Source organism: Erpetoichthys calabaricus, chromosome 11 (genome assembly GCF_900747795.2).
Source record: "Erpetoichthys calabaricus chromosome 11, fErpCal1.3, whole genome shotgun sequence".
In the NCBI taxonomy this organism is placed as follows: Eukaryota; Metazoa; Chordata; class Cladistia; order Polypteriformes; family Polypteridae; genus Erpetoichthys; species Erpetoichthys calabaricus.
Genome location: NC_041404.2, coordinates 44,717,988 through 44,737,575, shown reverse-complemented (window position 1 = coordinate 44,737,575; position 19,588 = coordinate 44,717,988). Strand labels below are relative to the sequence as shown.

Genomic DNA, 19,588 nt, shown 5'->3' with positions numbered 1-19,588 from the left:
TGTGTAAAATGAGCGCTGGGAACGCGTGGCGGCCATGAAGCGTGCGCGTACGCGTTCTGAGCGTGAAGTATAAACGAGCCCTTATGAAGAAAGATTAAAAGAGCTGAACCTTTCCGGTTTAAGCAAAAGGAGATTTAGAGGAGACATGACTGAAGTGTTTAAAATTATGAACGGAATTAGTCCGGCGGATCAAGGCTGTGACTTCAAAATGAGTTCAACAAGAAAGTGGAAACTTGGTAAAGGTAAATTTCACGCAAACATTAGGGAAGTTTTTCTTCATGCATAGAAGCATAAACACTTGGAATAAGCTACCAAGTAGTGTGTTGGACAGTAGGACGTTGGGGACTTTCAAAACTCGACTTGATAGTTATTTTAGAAGAATTAAGTGCATAGGACTGGTGAGAGTTGTTGGGCCGAATGGCCTGTTGTTGTCCAGATTATTCTAAAGTGTTAAACAATATAATCATCAGACAACTGAGCACATTTAAAAGTTCACCTTTGATGACTTGCAACTTATTCCCTTCATTGAGGAGCTCATCAGAAAACATTTTCATTCATATATTTCACAGTTGCCAGCGCTCTTTGGTTGCTCCTGTCTGTTACCTTCATTATTTTTATTTTTACACACCATTATATACCTTTCATCATGATGCACTTTGTGAATTTCTATAACTCTTTTGAGTGTTACAGGACACCCACACACCTGGTCAATTCAGGAGCTGCTGTAAGTCTGACTGCCATGGAGGGATGTGGCCAATCAGCACGAAACCCACACAAGTTCTTTTTTTATGACACAGAAAATGATGGATGTTATGTATTGAGTGGAGACCATTAAGGTATTCCATAACTTATTCGGAAAAAATTACTTCTTAAAAAAAGTATCAAGTATATAAATGCTTTGTGCTGTTATAGCGAGCTCAATCACAGAAGTTGACAAGTAGTTAAAACCTGAAGCACCAGACATTTCCATACGCCTCTGACTGAAGTGACTAACGGCCTCCTAATCTGCCGAGCTGCAACAGGTCACTGGGGGTGTTGGTGTGTGTGTGTGTTTGCTGCGTATTGTAAAGGACAGCCAGGTCCCATGCCCGGCAGGGACGCCTCTGCTACATCTGTTCCGGGGGAGCAGCCATGGACTGTTCAATACCTCCCCCGGGACGCTTGGTGGCAGCCTCCCTGGCAGCCAATGATTCCCCAACCCGGCGCATGGCTCCATGGGAGATGGAGTCCTCCACAGCCTGGTTGGGGGCTCGGATGGCCGCCAGGGGGAGTTGCGTGGAGTCAGCAGCCTGGCTGGTCATACCTTCAGCCCCACCCAGAAGGGCAATTAGGACCAGGTGGCCAAGCACCTGGACCGCTTCCGGGTGGGATATAAAAAGGGCCAGCCACCACCACTTTGTTACTAACCCTCACCTATTCTGTTTCTCTTCTCGGTACTCAAATGTGGCACTTGGTGCCACAGCCCACCTGCCAAGTTGTTTTGCCTGCCTAAGATAAAGTCATCCCTGATGGAGGATCGCAGGAATCGTCAGGTAGAGGGGGTCCTTTCATCGGATTGGCTGGCCCAGCACTGAATGGCCAATAGGGGAAGGCAGCTTGATGGCTGAGGTCTCCAGGACTCTAAAACAAATCCAAATCGTATTATATGATACCAGTAATGGTGTACTGCACGATAACGTGCAGTGAATACACTTGACTTGAGCATTCCTAGTATTCATCTTCTTCCTCTGTACGTTTAGCATTAGTTTGCTCAGAGGTTGATGCGCTTGCTGCTTCCTGAGCAGCTCTTCTTTTCTCCACTCTAGCGATTCGCTTCTTCTCTTCTTCTGTCGGCTTCTTTTCACGTGAAAACTGGTTAAGTTAGAGTTTGTGTTGCAATTACTTAATGCGTTTTCCTTAATTTTTCACTAATCTGCCTCAAGAATGATTTAAGATATGAAGAGGTAGAGGAAGTGACAGTGAAGGTGGTAGGGGATGAGAACGGCGCCCATACACATGTGCGAGTTGATTCTACAATAAAATAAAAATAAAAAGAGGAATAAAAATCATCACCCCGAAAGCAGACAGTAGAGGTCACGTAGTATATATGTACCAAATGTCGGGTCAATTGGTCAAACAGTTTGCAAGCTACAGGTGATTTAAAATCCTGGACAGACAAACGGACAGCCACGGTAGCGTATTATATAAGACAGTAGTTCTCAACCTGTGGGGCGGGCCCCCCTAGGGGGGAGCGAAGTAACAAAAAGGGGGGCATGAAGATGTGAGAAAAAGAAAACAAGAATCGAAAATATGAAAAATACATCTATTAAAACCAAAACAAATTAACTTAAACTACATCCTGATACTAGAAAAATAAATATCGAGTTAGATAAATGTCGATAAAAATTAAGTATTTATACTAAAATATGCATCTATGATATATCATTAATTAAAAAAGAACAAATTGGTATTAGTGAGCTCCTTTCAAAAAAACGTTAAGGGGGCGCGATTAAAACTGTTATGAAAACTCGGGTCGCAAATACTTAAAGGTTGAGAAATGCTGATATAAGAAGATCATCTACTGTTAAATTCTGCTCTGCATTTGTAATATTTTTATTTTACTATTATCTTGTATTGAGAATTACTTTGTGTTCTGTTCTGTATATTTTATTGTATTGACCACCTTCTTTTTGACACCCACTGCACGCCCAACCTACTTGGAAAGGGGTCTCTCTTTGAACTGCCTTTCCTAAGGTTTCTTCCATTTTTTCCTTACAAGAGTTTTTTTGGGAGTTTTTCCTTGTCGTCTTAAAGAGTCAGGGCAGGGGGGCTGTCAAGAGGCAAGGCCTGTTAAAGCCTGATGCGGCACTTCTTGTGTGATTTTGGGTAATGCAAAAATAAATTATATTGTATTGTATTGTATTGTATTGTATTGTGCGGCACGGTGGCGCAGTGGGTAGTGCTGTTGCCTCGCAGTTGGGAGACCTGGGGACCCGGGTTCGCTTCCCGGGTCCTCTCTGCGTGGAGTTTGCATGTTCTCCCCGTGTCTGCGTGGGTTTCCTCCGTGCACTCCAGTTTCCTCCCACAGTCCAAAGACATGCAGGTTAGGTGGATTGCCGTTTCTAAATTGGCCCTAGTGTGTGCTTGGTGTGTGGGTGTGTTTGTGTGTGTCCTGCGGTGGGTTGGCACCCTGCCCGGGATTGGTTCCTGCCTTGTGCCCTGTGTTGGCTGGGATTGGCTCCAGCAGACCCCCGTGACCCTGTGTTAGGATTCAGTGGGTTGGAAAATGGATGGATGGATGGATGGATGGATGTATTGTATTGTAATGCAAACAGCATGCCCCTCCAAGCAGCCAATTGCATGGCTGCAACTTTATAGAAAGCAGACATGTTCATGAGATTTAGCTGTTCTTAGATGAAAATTTAGAATGGGCAAGACATGCAATCAAAAAAGGTCTGAAGTGGTACAATAGCTGATTTCCTAATATTGCTTATTGTTCTAACATCCAAGATGTATAATAGGTGACTTCCTGGGATTTTCAAGCATTACAGTCTCTAGATTTTACAGCAAAGCAGGCAAAGGTAAGAGGCAGCTCTGTGGTGAAAAGAGTGTTAATGGGAAACACTACAGAAGATTTGATCAAGCTAACAGAAAGTCTTCTGATCATAAGATTTTGATGTGTTCAGAAAGTTTATCCCTGCACGCACAACACATTGGATCTTAATTAGATGGGCCTAAACAGAGGATGACGACAAGTTCCACTTCTGTCAACCAGGCAACAGTAAGCTCTTGATCAGCAATGTCACCTAGTCTGACAAATCTCGACATCTGCTGCAAAATGAAGATGGCTGGGATAGAATGTGGAGTAAACAGCATTGATCCACCATGTGTCGGAGTGTAGAATGGAGTGTAGTAATGGAACGGTGGAAGAAATGTTTTCTTGGTGCACATTAGACCTCTTAATACCGCTAAGTGTCATTTCAAGATCACAGTCTTAATCATTGTTGGTGACTGTGTACGTCTCTTGTTGGCCACAGTCTGTCCTTTTGCAAATGGAAGATGTAAGATGCACAACAAGCTGGTTCCAGAAAAATGATAGTGACTTCAGTTTACTCTTATGGTCCGGAGATTCACCGCACCTCAATTAAATAGGGTTCCTTTGGGGTGAGGTGGAACAGGAGCTTTCCAGCCTGAATGTCTCTTTTTCTAAGCTCCATACTCAATACAGATGTTGGCTACCATGGTCTTCACCTCTCTTTTCCTTGCCTTACAAAAAAATCTCATTACAACTCATGTTGTTCTCATCCCATCTCACAACAGTTTCAACTTCTTCTTGCCATCTTCCCATTGACTTGACCCAGCAATGCACCACTTTCAACGTCATCAGCTCATTTTTATTGTCTATTCTTTCTCTGACTCAGCAAATGTCTTTTCACATGCACTCTCTTTAACACTTCTTCATTTGTTACTTTATCTGACCAAGAAGGTTTTTAGCATTCTTCTAAGAAACCTTATCTCACTGTTTTGTAGTCTACTTTCCATTGTTTTGCTCACAGTCCATCCATTCAACCTGAATGTGTAACTGAAAAATCTGCAGGAGCTCCATGATGATTATAAGTCACTATGGGCTATAATCTTTAAGAAATGTTTCCAATACCTTGTTGAATCCAGGCAGTTCTGGAAGCGGGGGTTTGGGGGTTTCGGGGGTTGTTCGGGGTGCCAGACATTTTCAGACTGGTGCACCTAATACATTTGCCAGTTTGTATATAGATAAATAGGTATGGAGTGACATGCCACCAAACTGGTAAAGAGCAGAAAAGGTATTGCCAGGACATCAGGCCATGAATGGCCACCAGAGCAGCCACTGGTAATATAGTGGGAGAATTAAAATTCTTAACACCAGTGTTGGAAGGTGGGGTTTACTCGGTGCAATTATACCCCACATATAGAATGACAATCTTGTTAAAGGTAATTTCCATAAACATATACGTTAGAAAGCTTTTCTTCACACAAGGAACACATGCAATAAATACTCAAGTACACTGAAAAAAATAAGGTGATGATTCACACTTAATATTTTCAATCTGAACCAATATAATTCTTTTTAGCTTATTGATCCCACAATTTTTAAGTTGAGGCAAATCATTTAGAGTGATTGGGTGCAATTCACTTATTTTATACTGAAGTAAATCTATTTTTTAAGTTGTTCTTCTTTTTTGGCAGTTGGAAAGCCATCACACTGGAAAGTTCGACCAAAAGAATATACAAACGGCCCCTCGAACACAGCACATGGACACCCTAAAATATTAAGTTAACTGAAATAGGATTTTTATGCTTATTCCCTCCACCATAACTTACTTTGGTACAAACTAATTTTTTTACTTTGATTGAGATCTGAAACCAAATATTTCAAGCTACAACACTAAATGACTAATCTTAAGTTGCTTGAAAGAGAAAATTTACGTTGAATGAACAACATCAATGTTATACTTTTTTCAGTGTAGTGTGGTAGAGATTAGGAGTTTAAGGACCTTCAAAACTTGTCTTGATGTTGTTTTGAAATTAGATGGATAGGACTGGTAAGCTTAACTGGACTCAATGGCCTGTTTTCCACAATTGTTTTCTAACGTTCTAATGTAAACCAAGGGTCTTCATTTTCCTCTGTTTACTAAGATGCATTTGTGTTTTTCCCTTGACGTCATAATGCCACTTACTCTGAGTCATCCTGCCCAGCAACTGCCTGGCAAGCAAGTCAACACAAGATAAAAAATGGTGGCACAATACAGTATTGTGGCATATTCCCTCTTAAGGCAAACACACAGGTGATTCCAAGGAAAAATTATTTTCTTTAATGCATCATCAGTATGTGCAGGAGACATAAACAGAGGAAGTTAAAATACAGTATATACGTACAAACATGGAGACAAGAAACAGTGAAGGAGCCCCTGGATGGCCATTGCCCTCACATTAAATGACTTCCATGGCTATCTTGGCGGACACCTTCAAGCACCTTCCATCTCCTCTTTTTTTAACCTGTCAACCTTTCACTAATTTCACCTAATCCTCTAATGGCTTAGTGGGTCAGTGCAGTATAATAATGTTTAGACAGTTTCCAGGTAGGGTTGGCTTACTCGTAACTATCAGGTCAATTTATGGTATTGTCACAGAATTTATAATACCACTATGGCTTCTAATTACAGCCTTGTAAATCACAAAACTGACCATCACTGACCCCTTGTGTGACCATTAGCTTGCTTCTTGGTGTTCCTCTTCATCCTTTCCCACATTTATGTGAAGTCAATATGCAGTGGTGCTGCATGAATGGGGATGTCTTAAATGTGTTTTGTGCTGAGTTGCGTCTTTAATAGCGTTGTCCTAACAAAGGGGGAAGGAGAACGCTGTAGAACCGTGACCCCTCAAGGTAATTGTCCCTGTCAATCACATCAATTCCATCTGGGCCATTGCTATATAAACAAGAGGATGAAGAGAAATGGGGGATCAGTTACAACTCGGACACTTCACTGGAAACCAAAGAAAGACGCCAATACGGAATTTACATCCTTTTCACGCTTGCTGCTTTCAATGTCCAAACATTCAACTGCTTCACCATCACAACGCAAACCCCGGGGTTCAGGATGATACCGACATGCCGAGGAGAGCACCGTGAGACTGCTTTTTGTCATTTGGGGAAGGAACGAAAAACAATTTTCATCCGTATGTTATTTAATGGGGACACTTATCAGCCAGACAACGTTTACCTACAGTACTCATCTTCCGTTTACTCTTTTGGACATTTATGTGTGTTTCGTTTCTTTGTGTGTCTTATCTGTTTCGTGTTCAGTGTAGGGACAAGGGAGGATTTGTATTGTATATTTATTGCTGCACCTTTTATTATTATATTCTGTAAGTCGCTTTTGGGGTTGTGTGTTACGTTGGGGCTGGTTGGGGTGTGAGATATATATATATATATATATATATATATATATATATATATATATATATATATATATATTTATATATATACAGTGGAACCTCGGGTCACGACCGTAATTCATTCCAAAACTCTGGTCACAACCCGATTTCGTCGTGACCCGAAGTAATTTTCCCCATAGGATTGTATGTAAATTCAATTAATCCATTCTGGATCGTATGAGCTGTATGTAAATATATATACGCTCGCTCGCGCTCTCTCTCTCTCTCTCGTTCGCTCGCTCTCTCTCTCTCTCGCTCGTTCACTCCCTTGTGCTCTCTTTCTCTCTCTCTCTCTCTCTCTCGTGCGCTCTCTTTCTCTCGCTCTCCCATGCTCTCTCTCTCGCTCGCTGACTTGCTCAATGCACAGGGAGAGACTGAACACATGCGGAAATCATCGGCGCATACAAACCGGAAGGGAAACTGGCTTGTTCGTCACATGAGTGTGTGGTCGTGAACAGATGCAAAAGTTTGGCGAACTTTTTGGTCGTAACCCGATTTGTACTTCGTCCCAGACGTTCGTGACCCAAGGTTCCACTGTATAGATTGGAGTTTATTTCATTTCTTTTTATCAATACATATTCACTTTATCATTTCACATACTGTTTGCCTTTTTGCTTATTTTGATCATCGATTGGGGAAGTGTTTTGGAAGAAGTCTAGTCTAACGTTCCTTCAGGTTTCCAGGCCACAGGTCTTGGCGGTGTAGTTGCCGGTCTGGACGATTGGGTCAGCCATTACAAATATGCTTGATCAACCTTCTCCAAATAGCTTGGTCCTGCACCTCCTTCTCAGTCAGACTTTTTTCCTTCAGATCTTCTTTTACATTATCCATACACCTCTGATTCATTCCTCCTCGATTTCGCTTTCCCTGTTCTTTCACTCCCATCACGCTTTTGCCCATATCTTCATTGTCTCTGCTTATCACAAATCCATACCACTTCAACCACAAACCTCTCAACACCATCAGTACACAACCATCTTTATTCAGGATTCTCATTCCCTGTTGTCTCATTCCCAGCTGCTGTTATTGGTTTGAGGTTACGTAGGCAAACATACAAGACCTGTATTTTCTCCTGGGATTCCCAGGATTGGCCAGTCCAGTTTCCAACAACACACACAAAACATATTTTTCTATAAAAAAGCCAAGCAGAATGAACATGCCTAGAAAACAGGAAGAATGACTTACGTGTAACTCTCAAAGTCTCCATTGCTGATGGCTTCAATCAGCTGTTCCGTCACTTTAATTATCTCTTGTTTCCTCACTGTAAGAAATGCACAATGGACAGGAGATATTTGAGCATGCTTGCCATGTGGGTATTTCACTGTAAACACATGCATGACAGAAAATATGCCTCTCCATGCGGGTATACCAAGCAAAGAGGAATCGCATGAAAGATTCATCCCTGTGGTCTGGGCCTGATTTTCAGGGTTTGAGCTAATGAAGGGTACTGCTAATGCTACAGCAAACAAAAACATTTTAGACAATCATGAACTGCCAACTGTGTGGCAAGAGTGTGCGGAAAGCTGTACTCTAACTGTGCCCCTGTGAACAAAGCCAAGTCTATAAAGACAAGAAAGAACTTGAGTGGCCTGCACACTCACACTGACTTCAGTCCTACTGAACACCTTTAGGATACATTGGAACACCCATTGTGAGCCAGGTTTCCTTGTCCAACATCAGTACCTGACCTCACAAATGCTCTTTTGGCTGAATGGGCACAAATTCCCATCGATACACTCCAAAATCTTGTGGAAATCCTTCCCATGGGTGATCTACATATTAATTCCTATGGTTTTAGAATGTGATGTCCAACAAGCTTATATAGGTATGATCGTCAGTTGTCCACAAACATTTGTCCAAAGGGTGTATTTCTCAATTGACATGTCACTTTCCACTTTGGGAGCTGGAATTCATGACTTGGGAAAAAGGAATTGTAAGGTACCTTAGCCAGCGGGAGATCTGCAAAAATATGATTTAGGTACAAAGAAAGAATGATTCTGCAAGGTGCTGTAAATAACAGAAGTTGAGATGTATACCCCTGATCTTGAACTCACAACATGATTCTATTATATAGGATTGGTCAGTATATATAACTATAAACATAGGTCTTTATTTTACACTACATTGCCAAAAGTATTGGGACGCCTGCCTTTATACACACATGAACTTTAATGAAATCTCATTGTAAATACTATGGTGGTCGGCTGGGGGCTGTGCCCAGTCGCAACACTTGGACAGACCAGGAGAGGGACTGTGCCTCCCCAGGACCACGAAATTGTAGCCGACCTGCCTGGTTTGGGGGCCATGGGGTCTGAGCATGGAAGCTCAACCCTGTAAGGGCCCATGGCCACTGCCAGGGGGAGCCCAAACGATTGTGGAGCCTCGGGCGATAGCACTTCCACCACACCTGGAGGTGTTGGCAGAAGGAATACCAAGGACACCCGGAGTGCTTCCGGGTGCTTATATGGTACTTCCGCCACACCAGGAAGTGCCGCAGGGAGTCCATCAGAAAGCATCTGGAGCACGTCTGGGTGGATATAAAAGGGACCGCCTCACTCCAGTCGGGAGGAAGAGGACAGAGCTCGGGGGAGAGGAGTGGAGGTGGTGAAGGTTTGAAGAAGAGGGTGATTGGTGCAAGGGCACTGTGTACTGTGAACTTTATTGTAAATAAATGTGTGCTTTGTGTAACTATCAGTGTGTACCTGTCTGTGTCTGGGGCTGTACTTCCACAATACATAGTCTTTAATATGGAGTTGGCCCACCATTTGCAGCTATAACAGCTTCAACTCTTCTGGGAAGGCTTTTTAAAAGGAGTGTGTTTATGGGAATTTTTGACCAGGAGAGCATTTGTGAGGTCAGGCACTGATGTTGGACGAGAAGGCCTGGCTCCACTCAAATTCATCCAAAAGTTGAGGTCAGGGCTCTGTGCAGCCCACTCAAATTCCTCCACACCAAAGTTGCTCATCCATTTCATTATAGATCTTGCTTTGTGCTCTAATGCGTGTGCAGTTATGTTGCCATCCCCAAACTGTTCCCACAAAGTTGGGATCATGAAATTGTCCAAAATGGCTTTGTATACTGAAGCATTAAGAGTTCCTTTCACTGGAACTAAGGGGCCAAACCCAACCCCTGGAAAACAACCCCACACCATAATCCCCCCCTCCGCCAAACTTTACACTTGGCACAATGAAGCCAGGTGAGTACCGTTCTCCTGGCAGCTGCCAAACCCAGACTCGTCCATCGGATTGCATGATTCGTCACTCCAGAGGACACATCTGCACTGCTGTAGTGGCGGTGGGCTTTACACCACTGCATCTGACATTTGTATTGCACTTGGCGATGTCAGGCTTGGATGCAGCTGCTTGGCCATGGAAACCCATCCCATGAAGCTCTCTCTCTATGTTGCACTGTTCTTGAGCTTTTAGAGGTCTGTAGCTATGGACTCTGCAGAAAGTTGATGACTTGTGCACACCTGAGCATGCGCTGTCCCCGTTCTGTGATTTGACATGGCCTAGCACTTTGTGGCTGAGTTGCTGTTGTTCCCAATTGCTTTAAATTTGTTATAATACCACTAACAGTTGACCGTGGAATATTTAGTAGTGAGGGAATTTCACGAACGGCCTTACGGCACAGAGGGTATCCTATCATGGTACCAGGCTTGAATTCACTGAGCTCCTGAGAGCGACCCATTCTGTCACAAATGTTTGTAGAAGCCGGATGCATGCCAAGGTGCTTAAGTTTATACACTTGTGGCCATGGAAGTGTTTGGAACACCTGAATTCAATGATTTGGAGGGGGGTCCCAATACTTTTGGAAATATAGTGTATATGCAGGGCTGGATTAAGATGAAATTGAGCCTGATGCTGCAGCGCAAAAAAGGCCTATTTTTTCTCGGCATTGGTGCATGTGCATTCGACACTCACCGTACATGCGCACTCAGACCAACCAAGGAGCCTTAATTGCTTGCGACGCAACCAGCCAGCCTTTATTCAACATGAACAATAATAACGACGTAGTATCGTAACAACTTCAGATTAACATCAAACTATGTAACCAGGGCCGGATTTATATGAAAAGAGGCCCTAGGCTATTCCACTTATGAGGCCCTTTCACCTTCCATTTTTAAGTTTGTAAATTACATGAGAGATAATAAAATTTTGCTAACAATTTGAATGTAGGCCCCTCTTGATCTTGAGGCCCTAGGCTGAAGCCTAGTTAGCCTATAGGAAAATCCGGCCCTGTATGTAACATCAACATGCAATAGCAATTGTCTGAAAAGTGCACTTAATGCAGAAAAGGCTAAACCAGATCAACTTAACCTAGGCATATTGTCACCCTAACTACTGCGTTAGTGCTGCTTACTTATATTGCTATTTTTCAAGCCTTAGCAAGCACAAATTCTTCAATCGTGTCAGTGAAGTCAAGGCTGTGCAGCAGCTCATGCTCAGTGCTCATAAGCGCAAGCATGCTTAGCCTTTCCTGCCCATTTGAGGACCGAAGATCTACTTTGACTATTCACAACTTTGAGAAGCTCCGCTCACCGGAGGCATTGGATACCATCATGCACAGATAGATGCGCAACCCAATCTCGACGTTTGGAAATGTTTGAGAAAGATTCAACGATGACAAAAGCCTGTACATGGTAAGCTCTGCTGATTCGTTCACAGTCACCGGTTTCTGAGTGCGCATAAATGCAGCAAACTGTATCAGCTCAGCTACCAGTGTGTCTTCCAAGTCATCTGGATACGAGGAAACGAGATTCTTAGCTTTGTCCTCGATCTGCTCAATGCTGAATGACGTTAGCTCAGAGAGAAATCCGAATGTTTTACAAGAATCCCCAAGATATTGCAAAAAACGCAGCTAAATTACTAAGTAAACTGTTTAACGTAAAATTGATAGCATTAGCTTGAAATCTTCAGTTAACAATAAACACAACAACGTTGTAGTTACGTCACAGCGCAAAGAACAATAGTAACAGTATAATAAGTAACTCTGTGTCTAGGCGTCCGAAAGTCAGACTCCAAATTTCAATCTAAGAATTATTTTGAGGTTAATATAGCAAAGGTAAACTATTCAGCTTCCGGAAAATTCTCGTCTGTTTTCATCTGGGCCTATTTCAGGAATGGGCCTAATGCTGCAGCATCAATAGCACCCACCTTAATCCGGCCATGGGTATATGTAGGCTATGCTGTGAAAAAGCCCACCTCCCGATTTCCTCTTTTACTGCAACTGTTTTCACACTACTAATATCATTGGGCACAGTAGAACATGAAAAGAATTTTTACTGTACCTTTGGTGTCCTCATCCTCAATGGTGGTGTTAGTGCTTTCAGATGATTCCTGAAGGGAAAGGAGACCCCATTAGAGCTCAAGCATCACTCACAACACACATATGTAATTCCCCACCAGCAGGTTTGGAGACAGATGTCTGGGAGAACAACTGGGTGTAGATGTCAACATAAACAAAATATAAAGTGACTCCTGAATCTGGGATGTGTGACGCGAGCCAAAACAGGTGCAACAGTAGTGTGAATGAGATGCAGAAAGCTGTAGCACAATGAAACACTCTAAAAAAGAAAGTCCAGCTCCATTTGTTTGGCACTTGATTGCGTTCTAAAGTTGGCATTGTTTTGCCTGGGCAATGGAAAATCTGGTTTGAACTGAATGCCACACAGTTCCTGAGCGGTGGGTGAAATGTCACCACACTCTGTCAAGAGGGAATATCACACTCACCATGAGCTGAACACTGGAACTGGACTTCCTTTTCTGGAAGAGAAATTAGAATAAGTTAGACATGAATAAGGGGGATGAAGTGGGAATGAAATGGAAGAAAAGGGGAGTGGAAGCCGGTCTGCTGTGTATTTGGGCACGCATGTGTATGTGTTATCCTCCATGGTCAGAAAGTCGGAGTTCTGAGTAAGCCAACAAAATATGCTGTATACACCATATAAACAGAATATATATGTATGTGACGTGAAGAAATGTGGCATAGTGGTTAGCGCAACTCTTTCATGGATCCAACACCTTGGATTTGATTCCTACACCTGATGATTATCCATGTGGAGCCTGCATGTTCTCCCTGTGTATGTGTATGGTTCCCTCGGTTTATTCCAGCTTTTAGTTCCGCATCTACAAAAAGGTCAGTGTTAATTTGAATTGTTAAGAGTCTGGTACTTTTGCACTGGTGTGTCCACGAGTGGGCCATGTCGAGTTCTTTCCCGCCTTGTACCCCTAGCCCCTATGACCATGAATTAGGTTAAATGAGCTTGATAATGGTATTACGAACATCTTGATGAAAACTGACGTATGAATCAAATGCCACGTATTAAATTGAATTCTCTCACCTCTTCTACAGCACTCTACCTTATATATAAACGTCTACATGTGGAAGTGTGTGTGTGTCTGTCTGTTCTGCCCGGAAGTGCGAGGCTACAGCATGAAGCTCAAAGAGCCGGCAAGGCAGCCCCAAGTTAATGAGTTGGAAGAAGAACGAAGGAAGAGGCTACAGCATGAAGCTGAAAGAAAACGACGTCTGCCCGCTTTCACAACAGAACTACTTAACGGAATTAGATCAGGTTTTTTCCTATAATTTGCTTGAACATTCTGGTTGTTCTTGTGACTTCTGCGATGGGTATCATAGTTTGCATGCGTTACCGATTTATTTGGGTGAATCCGAGAGAGAGGCTGGGGGGCAGAGCCCTCCTCACTCACAGCCCAGCCTCCTTTCGAGTCGGTCTACCTATCGCCACGTGTTGGAGTGCACCTTGCCTCTGCTTAGCTAGTGAGACCTGTTTGTTCAACAGACATTGTCATCTACAGATTATTAAGGAGTAACATTTGACGTTTTTGATAGAGAGATCAGAGCTACGTGTGTTTTAGAGGGTAGCTGCTGATTACCAGAGATATCACGGCCATGTGCTCTTCTTCCCATGCGGGGGATGCTCTCCCGTCAGACCTGAACACGATCAGATACAGTGCCAACGTTTGACATCAGAGTGTACCTACCTTCCTCTTGGCCAGAATTAATTTTTTTCTTATTGGTTTTTAAAGTTTGTCCTGTTTCACAGCTACGTGGGCAGAGCCACGAGGGACAGCTAGATAGCAATAAGATGCAAATGACAAAGGAGCCAGCAGTTCAACCTGTAAGTTGTTTCCATATACACCTGTGTGGATTCGTCATGCACTATATGGTTAAATAAAACACTTAAGAGAAAAATGTGACAGACTGAAAATGATATGTTTTAGGTTTCAAATCATTTGGATGATATCATTGGAAAGGAAAAAAAAACAGATGACATAAGAACCCAACATTGCCATAACAAACCATAAAATTAAACAAAGTTTGAGATTGCCAGGGATTGGATTCTAATTTGTATTGAAATGAACATCTGCAGCCACTGCGGCCCTCCAGGACCAACGTTGCCCACCCCTGCTCTAGGTTGTATGTCTCAGCTCTCCCTTTCTAGTTGATGAATCTTGAGGTTTGAGTTTCATTTCTGTCTCTGAGGCATCTTTAGGATTATAACTGGCAAGATTCAATTGTAATTGTAATGGGCAAAGTGACTATCCCTCTTATCAGCACAAACACAAACACAATGTCTGATGGCTCAACAAAACATCCACACGTGACAGAAAATGAGTCTGGTGATTATTATTATTATTTTTATTTAAATACTAAATGGCAGATGGATGCGGAGTTAATACATGAAAATACTACCAGACAAGAAATAAATGCCTTTTTGTTTCTTGTGTCAATGGTATGAATTATGCTGGAAATTAAACAACATTTATTTTGCTAATTTTTTTTTTCTCTGCAAATTCACTACTCTATGAATCATTTCACTCATCACTAAGTGAGAAGTCAAGCAAAATGACACCTTTTATTGGGTAACTAAAAAGAGCTTTCGAGCCAACTCAGGCCCTTACATCTTGCCTGAAGAAGGGGCCTGAGTTGTCTTGAAAGCTTGCATATTGTAATCTTTTTAGTTAGCCAATAAAAGGTGTCATTTTGCTTGACTTCTCACTATATACATAATGGTTAACACGGTATAACACCCTACTACTACACTCATCACTAAGTAAAGTTACATTTAGGAAGTAGGAGTATATAATTTCCTGAACATATTAGGAAACATTTATAAAACACAATATACAGAGGATATATAAAAGAAAGAGATTAATGCACCTCATAAATAAAAAATACTAAGAAAACATTTTATAAAAAGCACCTAGAGACACAGTGACGAAACACAGTGAGAAAATGGCGCCATCCTATAAGCGTGAATGCTGTTATTAAAGCAGTCAGAGGTTCACGAGGACCTGGAAGTGAACGTAGTCCAGATTACTGTAACCAGGAACTCAAACAGGATTTAGCGACAGTCCAATGGGGGAAATACAAACTCGTATTCAACAAATCAAAAAGCTGTCACACACGAGTGCATGGGAGGCAGCTAAAGGGCTTGAGTGACGGCAGTTCTGAAACAGGCCGGGAGGTGGCAGAGTGCACTGACTCTTTTTCTCTCTTCCCTGTAGACCATTCCCAGGAGATCCCATCTGCATCTCTTGACATCACTTGCCGGACCGAACCAATGGAAGGAGACATTACTGGCTCCAGCGCCTGTGATGTCACGTCCGGGCTCGAACCAATGGCTAACGAATATGGGCCCGATCCTTATGACCTCACTTCCTGTCTTCCCCTTTAACCCCTTAACCGCCCTCTGCCGGATATATCCGGCATCGTAGCTTTAATGCTGACGCCCTACTGCCGGAATTATCCGGCACATTTGCCTGTGGTTATATGAATGCCTGGCGCGTAGTACAACTGACAGTTTGGCGTGGGTATTATTACTACATTGTATTTCGACAACTCTGCGCTTGTATTGGCCGATCACGTGATGTGATTTGAAAGTGAAAGCTGTGAATATGGCGAAACGTAAACTGACTTCAAGTGAGGTTTTGCAGGCGATTTTGGACAATAATTCTGATCATGATTGTAGCAGTTCTGAAGAAGTTTTTAGTGACAATGATGATCAGCAACGTGCGCTGCATGATACTGTGAATGACGACGCATCGGATGACGGCGATGAGTGGGTGTATCCCCAGCATCTCAACTGGACTGCTGCCCGAGGTGAACTACCTTTTCTGCATCCGTTTGTGGCAACGTGTGGCTTTATTGTTGATGTAAACAATTACACTGCTGAGCAGTTTTATGAACTGTTTGTGTCACCTGATTTGATCAGACATTTTGTTCATCAGACAAATCTGTATGCAGCACAGTTTATTGAGACACGTAACCGATTCTCTTTGCTGCTGAAATTCTTTCATTTGAATGACAACAGAAATGAGCCAGATAAGAAAGATCCAAACCGCGACCGCTTGTTCAAGCTATGTCCTTTGATTGACCATTTATTTGAAGCATTTCAGTTGCCCTACATGCCAGGACCGTCAGTTACAGTTGATGAAAGTTTATTGTTGTGGAAGCCTGAGAAAAGGTACATTTTGTGTTTTATTATGTATTTGCCCATTTCTAGAACTTGCACAACATTTAGTGGTCAATACTGCTTGAATAAATGTAAAAAATGTAAAAAAAATGTAAAAAAGTAAAAAAACGAAAATTGTTCAGATTTCGCCTGGCGTGGGGAATATTTAGGGAGTTGGCGGTTAAAGGGTTAAAAGCCTTCCCCTTTCCCCTGTTTGTCAGTCTTGTTTTGGACTCAGTTGTATGCACATCAGTGTTGTTTAATGAAAAAACGACTTTGCAGCCAGGATACCATATTATACGGCTGGCTGCCCCAAACCTTTATCTGTTTATGTCTCGTTCTTGTGACAAAGCAAAGAATACCCAACTGAAACTCGAACAGCAGCACACACTGGAATGACCCGACAGGAAGCTAATTATAAAGCCGTGCTGATGACATAATTGGGGCGCGACATCCCAGGCAAGTCCATTGCAATTCTAAAGCATTGCATAATATCAAACCCACAGAATGGCATCACGGTAAAAATAAAAATTAATGACACTAATATTAACTTTTGAAATGAGCTTCCAATGCAATATATTATTGTCTAATTAGATTTGTGATTAAAAATAGCATCTCTGAAGAGCTCTAAATTTGCTGAAGATAATGTATCCTCTTCATTAAAATTGAAATGAATTTGTAACAATTTGCTTAGGATCAGGGGCAGGAACTGAACCTGCAACCTTGAAGTTTAAAGTCCAGTTCCTTATAATAATAATAATATCAGTTCTTTACATTTATATAATACTTTTCTCGCTAATCAAAGCACTTTACATAGTGAGTGGGACGTCACTTCAACCACCACTAATGTGTAGCACCCACCAGGATGATGCGACGGCAGCCATTTTGTGCCAGTACGCTCTCAACCCCTGAGCTGTTAGGAGGTTAAGTGGTGGGAGAGTTAGAGACAGGGGAAGAATGACTAAGCTGTGGTGGGCAGCTTAACCAGGACATCGGGATGCACCCTGCTCTTTACGAAGGATCTTTTTTGACCACACAGATTCATGAGCTCAGTTTTACATCTTATCTGATGGAGGGCACCATTTTTACAGTATGGTGTCCCAATCGCTGCACTGGAGAACTGGCCTCCACAGTAAGACGACAGGGTAAATGCCCCCTGCTGGACTCACCAACACCTCTTTCCGCAGCAACCCAAGCTTTTCGTAGATGGTCTCCCACCCGAGTAGTGGCCAGGCTCATTAGCTTCAGGTGGATGAACTTTTCAAAGCCACTACACCTGCCATATCTGTGTTCTGGCAACTTTGGTTGACCCCCACATCCCAAAGGCTAAATGGCGACACTAAACTGGCCTGGCCTTGTCTGGTTGAGTATAGATAGATAGATAGATAGATAGATAGATAGATAGATAGATAGATAGATAGATAGATAGATAGATAGATAGATAGATAGATAGATAGATAGATAGATAGATACTTTATTAATCCCAAGGGGAAACTCACAAATTTATGCTAATTTATGCTAATTGTATGCGCCTCTAATGGACTGCCATCTCATCCAGAGTGTGTTCCAGCTTTCTACCCTAAGGCCAATGGTAAGACTCAGGCACATCAGAAAGATACAACATCAAGAAATAAATGGTTTTCCATCTTCCTACCTTAACGCCATCATTCTTCTTGTTGGCCACACTCTTACCCCCTGAAGAAGAGATAAGGAAAAGGAGGGCAATGAGAAAAGGTATGAAAGCCCAAAAGAGGATGGCAAACGGCATTGTAAAGAAACCAAACATTAAAATGGCAGTCAGTTAGAAAAAAAAAATGTATATATCTATAAAATAATCAGTGTATTAAAACTCCAGCAGAGACTCCAGAAATGTTTGGATAAAGTCCTGAGAGAACAGCCCCTCTTACTCACGCCATTCAAAACATGCCTCCCGTCTTTGCTAAGACAGGAAACAGAAGAAAGGTGCAAAAGAGCCAAAAAAAGGATTTTCTTGGATGGAAACTGAACTTCCTGGAGTCTTGAAGCAAAACAAAACAAACAAACAAAAAAAAGTTCTGATCACATGTCCAGGGCTTTGCCAAAAACGCCTTAACGTCAGTCACGTTCACTTTGCTCACTCCTGCTAATTGACACCTGAAAGATGTGGAACCCTCTGCTACTGTAACTGGGAGCTGAGCTGTGTGGACTGTATGTGTCTCGTTTTTTTTTTTTTTTAAACTGGTGGGAGGTGGCACTTTAATTTTAGCCATACTTCATTTGGTCACGTGTGCGTTTATCCTGGCAGCAGATGTCCAGCTATCAACAACTCGGCAGGCAGGCCTTCGTCACAGAGCGAGTGCTTATCATGCCTTACTGCAGGACATCCCCTGGAGCCGAGCAACTCAAAGCACTGACGAAAGCCCAGAGCAACTGATGCCCCTCTCATTGGTCTGTTTCTGGAGTTAAAAATAAAAGAGGACAAAAATACCAAGGCTGAAAATCTTTTTGTCTGCTTTGTTTGTACAAAGGGGGCCTGTCTAGAATGAGACATTATTTATTACTCACCATAGTATTAGAAAGGTCATCCTGCTAGCTTGGAAGAAAGTCTAGAAGTAGATGATCGGCAAAGCTTATGCAAATATTTTTGTATTTATTTTTAATTGACGGGGTTACATTATAAAAAAAAAAATGATGCAGTCATGTGGAAAAGTACGTACACCCCATGGAAATTGTTAACTTTTTCCAACATATTTGAACAGGTTGTCACACACGTGTGAGTAGGAGACAGCTAAAGGGCCCATGTAAGGAGGAAGGGATGCATTAACTATCTCTCTCTCGATTACTTGCAGACCACTCTTGGGAAATCCCACCAGGTTCCTGTGCCACTGATGACGTCTGGTGCCGGCCCTAGAGATAACATCACTTCCTTAACTGGCCTATAAAGCTTCCATCTTAACTCAAAGACTTCAGTTCTTTTGGACTTCGACCTTTTGCAGCCAGGATATATTATACGGGTGGATGCCCCAAACCTTCATGATGACTTTGTGTCTTTATTCTGACAAGCTCTTCATGCAAACAGCGCCTAGTGGTGATACACTTGAACAAATGACACATAACACTGACATGGTGCATGGATTCATTCTCCTAATCCAAATGAACAAAAGTGCAGATTTGTCACAT

At 42.4% G+C, this 19,588-nt stretch overlaps 1 protein-coding gene across 2 annotated transcripts in view; it reads right to left on the bottom strand.

The window, feature by feature from the left end:
* The window catches only part of camk2a (calcium/calmodulin-dependent protein kinase II alpha), a 432,468-nt gene that overhangs the window by 18,307 nt on the left and 394,573 nt on the right, over positions 1 to 19,588 (bottom strand). For both annotated transcript variants that reach the window (XM_028813039.2, XM_028813038.2), the window contains exons 13-15: positions 18,084 to 18,124; positions 12,242 to 12,290; positions 8,137 to 8,212 (exon numbers count right to left, since the gene is read on the bottom strand). In XM_028813039.2, the coding sequence (XP_028668872.1) occupies positions 8,137 to 8,212; positions 12,242 to 12,290; positions 18,084 to 18,124 (166 nt within the window). The remainder of the gene's footprint in view (positions 1 to 8,136; positions 8,213 to 12,241; positions 12,291 to 18,083; positions 18,125 to 19,588) is intronic.